Source organism: Calidris pugnax, unplaced genomic scaffold, assembly GCF_001431845.1.
Source record: "Calidris pugnax isolate Ruff unplaced genomic scaffold, ASM143184v1 scaffold50, whole genome shotgun sequence".
In the NCBI taxonomy this organism is placed as follows: Eukaryota; Metazoa; Chordata; class Aves; order Charadriiformes; family Scolopacidae; genus Calidris; species Calidris pugnax.
In genome coordinates this window covers 2,386,473-2,394,954 of record NW_015090780.1, presented here as the reverse complement: position 1 = coordinate 2,394,954, position 8,482 = coordinate 2,386,473, and the positions used below count along the sequence as shown (strand labels likewise).

At 47.3% G+C, this 8,482-nt stretch overlaps 1 protein-coding gene across 1 annotated transcript; it reads right to left on the bottom strand.

The window, feature by feature from the left end:
* Positions 1-2,610: 2,610 nt before the first annotated feature.
* Positions 2,611-8,205, bottom strand: LOC106895496 (neuronal acetylcholine receptor subunit alpha-4-like). The gene is made up of 4 exons (XM_014954930.1): positions 7,703-8,205; positions 6,257-6,408; positions 2,817-2,861; positions 2,611-2,724 (listed from the first exon to the last, which is right to left on the bottom strand). Exons 1-4 carry the CDS (start codon positions 7,761-7,763, stop codon positions 2,611-2,613), a joined length of 372 nt encoding a protein of 123 aa, XP_014810416.1. The 5' UTR covers positions 7,764-8,205.
* Between the last annotated feature and the right edge of the window lie 277 nt (positions 8,206-8,482).

Here is an 8,482-nt window from a genome sequence, read left to right as displayed (position 1 = left end):
CCATTTCTGTATATACTCCAAAATGAAAATAAGAGAGGCACTTTTATAATCTCCTGTCCAGAAAGTCTTTTTTCCAAAGGATACCATCCCAAACAGAAATACCATAGCATGTGGTAAGCAATAAATAACTCACATAAAAAAGCCTGAACAGTGCAAAAGGCCAGTGTGGACACTCTCTCTCTTCCACCAAGGTCTCCTCACACAATTCTCTTGCTCTTAGGGATCCAGAGTTCCTTGCACATACTTTAAAGTCCCTCTAAACAATATATATATGTAATATATATGTACAATGTGAGACAGAGTCCTTGTTCGCATCACCCATGACTAGTTACTGTATTTCCAAAACCTTTCTTTCTGAAACATTTCTAGCTGAGATACCTGCAAAGAGAAACACCGTCTGGTTTTGAACTTTGTGAGCTGCCATGCAGAAGAGCCTCGTCTTGGTGTCCCATCATGCTACAGATTTTGCCTCGTATGCATCACATTTGCCCTGCGCCCCTAAAAAAATATGAATCCTCATTGTTAGAACAGTGCAACTAAGATGATAAGGACTGCAGTTTCAGATGTGTTTTGAAAGGAAGTTAGACAGAAGAGAGATGTATATCCCACAGTAGAAACAGTCTACACAAGACTCTATGAAAGAACATGGGCAAATATAGCAGTAAGAAGATATAGAATTAATGGAAAACCATTACTGACTGGCTAGTGGTTGGCGCCTACATCCATGTTTAATTCATGGATAAAGTAGCCAATTAAAAATGCATGATAGACTCATGACAACCAACAGCAGAATGTATTATTATTAATGGTAAGTGTGGATAAATGGAGAGAAATAGCTTGGATTTTGGTAGCTGGGGCACCAGATCTCCCTGCGTGGTAGCAGGGCCCCAGTACAGTCAGAATTGCTATGTACCACACCTCCCTGTATGGTGGGCAAGGCTGAAAGCCTCACAACCCAGAAGAGAGTAAGGATGACATTCTGGAAGAGCTGCTGTGGCCAAAAAATTGGCAGCTGCTCCCTGGAGACCCTGTAGTTGCTTGAGTGATAGCAGTGGTGAAGTAGGACAGCAGGGCAGAGGGGCAGAACCTGCAAGAGAAGCCAAGGTAGAAGCCAAAGGCTATCCAGCTCAGAGGTCTGGGGGCCTGTTGACCTCTGGGGGCTGTTTTCAGTATGAAGTCTCAAAATTTCTGGTGCACAAAGGGAGACCAAGGCCTCCTTCTTTAGTGCTAGAGCCCTCCTTGCATGAATCATGTGCATCAACCATGATGAGCACAGTGAGCCAAGGGAGCAGATGCAGAGATAACACAGCAGGCTCTTGTGTACCAGCAGTTCCAGCAAATGGATGCTTTGAACCACAAAGGTCCCATGGATGATGGAGATTTGTGTAGCACTGTTTCCTTTGGCACTATGGTCCACCACAACAATCACCAGAAGCTCCAAAAATAATAATCCTTTCCGTCATCATTAATTAAGCAATGAGAAGGACAAGGACATTCATTTTTTCCAGTGGAAGCTGTGAACACCTTTCTTGGCTGCAACGCCAGGCACTTGTAATGTAATATTCGTGCTCAGAGAGTGTCCCTGTAGGACAGAAAGGTCCAAGTGCCTATGAATTAGTCATTCCCATCAGTCTAATCTCTGAAAAGTGCTATGTGAGGGTGCAGTGATTTCCAAGAGGTCTGCAATCACTCCACACCACTGAGGATCAGAGACAAGCTAATGGGAAAGATAACAATTTCCAGAGTCTCCAAAGCTCACAATCGCCTGGACAGATTCCTCCCCTCAGCCATTTTTTGTTTCTGGAAAACAAAAGCAAAATCCTATCAAACTAGAACCAGGCAACTGTTTATTAAAAATGAGCCTGGCTTCTGTTCTGAGTGTTTCCTCTGAGTGTTAGCCACATACAAAGATGTTTTTGTTTGATGTTTGAGGCAAGTGTTTTCTCTGGAGCCTGTGCTGGGGCGGGAGATTGGGATAACCTGCTTCCTAGGAGACTGGAGAGCTCTGGTGTGTGACAAGCTAAGGAGAAAACAGTCTTGGCACTTGGACAATCTTTCCAAGAATATCAACAGGCTCCAAAGGAAAGAAAGAAAACAACCACCTACTCCCCAGGAAGTGTCCATACGAGAGAGAGATTTAAAGCCTTTGGGATCAGGAACAAATAACTGTTTAAAAATAATTCTAGAATGGTATTGGGCTGACCTGAAACCTGTATTTGTAGACGTGCAAGTCTAGCAAATTTCAGCATATTAAGCCCATCCCCAGTAATTGACTTTTCCAGTTGATGGTGATGAATTAGGGAAGAGCTCCTTGGTGAAATGAGACTGAAGAGGACTGAAAGCTCAAATTCAACTTAATTGTGTATCTGACGTGTGAAGAGAAAACAATACTCACAGAACTTGCTGTCCAGGGAAAGGATCATTAAGAGAACAAAGCCCTTGTGACAAATGTTTGTCACGTCATTTAAGGCATGTTTGGGACAGATATTATGAGAGTCTACATGGAATTCAACCACAAAATAAGGAGGAACAACTGCAAAAAGCACCTTGTCACCATAGGCAGAGTGAATTCGCAAGAATAGTTTTGCCCTCTGGCCACAGCGCTCACACTCACTTGTTGTAGAGGACAATGTCTGGTCTCCAGATGAGCTCCGAGGGGATTCGGATGGATGTGACATTTTCATATTCTTGGGGGTCCCAGCGGAGCTTGTAATCATGCCACTCCTGCCAAAAAAAAAAGGCGGTTAAAACTGGGACAGTTCAGACTAAAAAAAACGAAAAGGAATATGGAAAAGCACATATTTTGGTGCACTCACCTGCTTCACCCACACATTTGTGGTCATCATTTGGTTTTTCTCATCCTGAAATACAAGATCAGATACTGGTTACAGAAGCAGACGAAGCGGCCCAAGGAACTCATTAAATTTCTGTTAATTGTACTTCATTTCTGTGATTACAAATCACCTTCACAATAAATGTAAGTCCCATCTTGGAAATAAAAAGCAGATGTTTCTGTCATTTAACATGGGAGAGGGCACAGCTGCCTGATACCACAGAACAGCTGAGCCTGCACCTAAACAATCTTGCGAGCAGACGGACTATAATTTATTGGGATTTTTCTGGGTGCTGATGGATTCAGCCTACGATGACGGGGAAGGGCAGAGAAAATGGCTCCACAACTCAGCTTTGACCTGACCACTGAAGGAAGGGGATTGTTGGTGTATAGATATCTATCAATGCTGAGTTTCATCTGCAGGCAGTGTTTAGTATTTCTACTGTGAAACGTTATCCACGAACATAGGTCTGGAAACATGAATCTCAGCAGTATTTCTCTTTCTACCAAATACATGAACTTTGAGCACTATGGATTGGCTTTTCTGAACAAACCCAAGCTACTCTGCTGACATGTAACCTTAGGACAGCCTGGTGTATACCCATGCTGCAGTTGGTAGGATTTTTCTACCAACTACTACCCCTTCATAAACAACCTCTGTAATAAGGTGAATTACGTGGGGCAAAGCTTACTCCTGGTCTGATTTAAGTGTCACACCAGAGCTCAGAGCTTATTTGTGTCTTTGATTATTTTGTCGCTTCCTTTGGTCTGGCATCAAAACCAGCTCAATCGACAGGGCTCATTTGGAAGCAAACTGCTCATCATTAACCTCGCTCATTAATTTTAAGTGTTAAAAGCCAGGAGATTCATGGCAGAGCTATGCTCCCTCCTTGTTCAGCCTACTCATTGCAGTTGTGGCATCAAGTGTAAAACCTGATCAGAGATATCCTCATCTGGGGATTAGGGACCAGAAGCCCACGGAAGAAGGAGGAATACAAAATACATTTAAATGAGTAACAAAGAAAGGAAAGAATGCGGCTGCTTCCTGGGTTGCAGGTGAGAGATCAGAAATGCCACTGGAGGAGGCTGCCATGCCCTGGACCAGTTCTCGAGCATCTGCTTCTCCTACCACTTTGTAATGCAACATCTGAGATCCTCCACCATGGCCTCTGCGCTGGGAATGCCATTCTGGCAGTTGCTGCTTTTTACAGGAATTTTCCCCCCTGGCTGGGTGCAGACCCTTGGTGGAAGCTCCTGCCCATCGTTACACCTGAGGGCTCTGCCACCCTCCTGCCCCAAACGGAGCGTGACTCTGGTCCCTTGGGTTTGTCTCATAGGGGGTTGCAATGTGCTAATGACCAGTTGCCACCCCCATCTGCACAGGAGCCTTCTCCTGTGTGGAGCCAGCCCAGAGGACAGCAGGTGACCCTGAGTGGATGGTGGTGTCACACTGCCCGGCCTCTTTTCTCAAGGTGAATACACCACCCAACATCCTGCAGAGACATGGGCTTAGGAGCCCAAATCTGTTCCTCAGTGGCTGCTCCTGGAAAGATTCTTGATCCCTTACCATTTCTTTCTGGGCTCAGAAGCCCTTAGCACACCAGGGTGAGGTAAGGACATGCAGGGAAGGCGAGATCCACATTGATTTTTGTTCCCCACCCCCTTTTGTCAGCAGGAGCTGGAGTTTGAATAAGGCTCTGATTTCTCTTTCAGACTTTTTGTCGTTGGGAGATGAATGTTGGGTCTAACACTTGCAGCGGGGTTTGCACCAAAACAGCATCACTGTCAGGAAGGGGGACAGACAGTGGCAATGCTGCGGTGGTGGCAGGGGATGTCAGAAGTCCCCAACCACACAGACTGGGGCAGGAGGGGACAGGAGATCTCCTCCAGCCCTACCCAGTGGCCCCGGCACGGAACTGCCTGCTAGTTGCACTTCTAACCACTGACATGATTTTAAGAAGATTAATTCTTCTTAAGTAAACTGGGAAAAGCACTACAAAGCAGGTGTATCGATCCCACCCTTCCACGATTCAGCAGCTGCATAATGGAAAGTGTCTCTCATGCCTCCACAGACACTAATGTCTCATCTTTAGTCTTATCAATTATTCAGATAAGAACCATACAACTTCAACATTAGCAACTGCAAACAGCCCTGGATCCCTCAGGCTGACGTAAGAGAGAGGAGGGGAATGGAAGACCATTTCTGTGCTGCAAAGCTGGAAGCTGATGGCTTCTGCACGTATCATAGAACAGTTCAGGTTGAAAAGGACCTCAAAGACTATTAACAGTTCAGGTTGGAAGGGACCTCAAAGACTTAACGAATTCCAACCCCCCTGTGATGGGCAGTGACACCTCCCACTAGACCAGCTGAAGGAGGAGATGCCACTCTCCACCAACTAGTGTCTGATTGCCCACCTCCCATACCACCTTGGGTCTGGTTCCTCTGCATCTCAAAAGTCTTACCCCAAAATATAAAATGACGTGAAGAGTTATGGTTGTCCCACACCAGTAATTTCTTCAAATTGCACTACACTTTCCTTTATCACCCCTTTTACTCTGCCACACAGAAATACAGTACACAAATACAGTAAAAAGTGACAGAGCCTCCAAAAGCAAGGATGATACTTGTTCAAGAGACATTCATCTGCACAGACACACTGACCTGGGAAGTGTTGCGTGCAACCAGGGACAGGAGAGAGAAGCAGGTGGGAGCAGGATCTGCACAAGCTAGAAAGCCTCTGTGTGTGTGTGCTTAACATCTGCAGCCCTGCAGGGATCTGCTTTGGGTTCAACACTTGACCCCAGCACACTGTGGTAGAGTACTCCTTTAAATACAGCGCACATCATCAGTCCAGAGTGCAGACCACTTTGTTTAGTACACAGCATACACAGTTTACACACACAGATCTTCTATTTGAGCAAACACTCAGAATCAATTATCTTGTTAATATCTGCCAGATTAGCTAAGAACCCTCAAAACTTCATTTGTAGAAAGCTCTTCAGGCAAGCTATCTTCCAGAGATGCATAAACCGCTGTTCCTATTAGCTTGTGTAAATTAGTGTTAATAATTATGGCTCAAATTCCAAATCAGCTATTTGTTTTTTCTCCTTAGCCCAGACTCTCTGGCATTACCAGTTGCTCCACTGCTCTGCTGTGATTAGTCCCACAGGTTTTGACAAGGAATTTGGGATTTTGCGTATAGTAAATGAGGAATAAAGGGTGCACTTTGACGACCAGCTACTCACATGAGTCACCCCTCACTCCAGCAGAGCTGTCTGCGTGACGACTCCTCTCTGCTGAGGGCAAAGCCTTCCCAACCCAACCCTGGATCAGCCAGTAAAACCTGTATGCCCCAGGAGCCTCTCCCCAAGCCCTGTCCCCGTTCATCTTGGCCGCTTGTTGCACGAACGGGTTGCACTTACGACATCGATGAGCTGGGCGATGGACAAGCCGAAGCGGACGAGGACCACATCAGAAATGTTGGCGACGGGGCGCGACCACTTGTTATAACCAGAGAAGAGTTTCTTCAGGAGACGCTCCTCCGCGTGGGCTCGAGTTTCCACGTGGCCGAGGGCTGCGGGGAAGGCGTGGGGCACAGCAGCATTAAACACGTGTGTGTAGCTCCAAGCACCGGCAGAACTGGAGCCTTCTCCAAGAGGTGACTCGCTGCTAACCCCATTGACGGGCAAGGAGGGACACACACCAATGGGGGGTGGTGGTGATGCCACCCTGGTGACTTGCCTCCCCGCTACCCCCAGGCTTTGCCTTGTATTTCTCACTCTGTTCGCCCACCCTGGCCAATTCCCAACGTAGGATTTCCATTGCAGAGCAGGATTGGTCTGCAGAAAGTGGGGGCATCAGTAAAACCGTTCAAAAACCACTACATGAGATACTCCTCATGTATCTGGTTTAATTTTTATGACCACTTTGCGGCAACTTTCCGACACTGAAGTCTGCAAGGAGGAAGGAGGGATACTAGAAGGGCAAGGCAAAAATGAAAAGGCAGCCTAATGCTGGGGGATAGGGATTTTGGATCAGATTTACACATAAAAACTGGCATCAAATGCATCAGAAAAAACAAAAAAAACAAACAAAAAAACCCCCGAAAAGCAGACTGAAATTCAGCTGTTCAAACCAGCCTTCATAGCTGGTCTTTCACAAAAACGATGGGTGAGGAAGAGGACGGGGGGAAGAGAACAAATTGGGAAACGAGACCACAGTTCCCCTCAATAAAGACTTTAAAAGTTGGAGGCTGCAAGGAGCAGCCCTGACCCTGCACGTACGCTCCAGGAGCTGTCGGAGGTGCCTGTTGGTTATTAAAAATTAAAGCCACCCTCCTTCCAAGGGGCTGCTGGGGGGGAGCTGCGCTGCTGTGGGGGCTGCACAGAGACATCCTCCGACAGGGACAGGGGGAGAGGGAGCCGGGGGCTCTCCCCGCATCCCTCCTGGAATATGGCTCCTACTTAGTCTTTAGCCACCCTGGATTATACAAAGGGAAGCATTAGCCGAGCGCTGGCTGTACTCTCCCCAGCCAGAGCTGTAGCCCGGAGACACATTAACACACTTTACTCAGGGAAGAAAAAAACCCAGGCAAAAAAAGCAGGATGCTGAGCCCCTGCCCGTGTCCTCCCCTCCTGTCCCCTTCCCCACCGCGGCGTTAACTCTTTCCCCATCAAACCAGGCAAGGAGCAGAAAATAAAAACAAAGCATTGCTCAGGGAAGGCTGGTATTTAGGGGACCTGCAGCCATGGGGCAGGAGGATGCAGGAGTGGGGGGAAATTCCAGTTTCCACAGCATGCCTTTGAGAGGGCTAAGGGAGAAAAGAGCTAAAGAGCAGAGCAGGGGTAGGAAATCTTTCTCAAACTTACCGGGGAAGACGCTGGCACACAGCAGGAGGAGGAGGTTTCCTTTAGACGCGAGAAATCCCATCGTGGAGCAGAGCTCAGGCTCTAGTATGCAGAGTCTACTGCCAGGGCAACTTTTCCTCTCTGAGTCTCTGGATCCTCCAGCTTCATTCCTCTAAACTCCTTTCTCTTCTTCCCTCTCACCTGTCTCTGGGAAGGGATAGTAGCCGATGGTTTGTTTTTTTCTCTTCTCTTCTAACTGATTCCAGCTCTTCCTCCTAGAAGGATGCTCTTCCCTGGGACACAGATGCACAAATACTCACAAGAGATGCACGAGGGCTTCAGAAAGCTCCTGTAAAGAGACACAAAATGCCTGGGCTCTCCTGCTTGCTCCTCTCCCCTTTTCCTACGGGGCGGTTTGGCTGCTCGCTTTATTTGTTGCTGCTGCTCCTGTTATCACCCTTCCCCCAGCCCTTTGGGCAGCTTTTGCTCAGATTCTGCTGCTGACGGGCCACCGATGCCCACGCCAGCCCTCGGTGGAGCAGCGAGGGAGCACAGTGTGTTTGTATATTTAATGTAGTTAGACCTGCCCACCTCCTGCTTAGGAGGAGGAGGAGGAGAGAATCCCTGCTCTCCAGCAAACAGGCAGTGGGGAGGAAAACTTTTAGCATGAGAAATAAAGGGGGAGATGCAGAGCCCAGCTGCAGCCAGAGGTGGTGGATATGGGGCCATCTGGGACCTTTGTAGCACCTGAAGCCCAAACAGTTGTTAATTAATGAAAGCTGTCTCTTTAATCTTGTCCAA

Coding starts and splice junctions, on each gene's coding strand:
- LOC106895496 (XM_014954930.1), bottom strand. CDS start 7,763: ATGGGATTTCTCGCGTCTAAAGGAAACCTCCTCCTCCTGCTGTGTGCC. Junction 6,409..7,702: donor GTGTGCCAGCGTCTTCCCCG/GTAAGTTTGAGA, acceptor CCTTCCCCGCAG/CCCTCGGCCACGTGGAAACT. Junction 2,725..2,816: donor CAAATGTGTGGGTGAAGCAG/GTGAGTGCACCA, acceptor TTTTTTTGGCAG/GAGTGGCATGATTACAAGCT.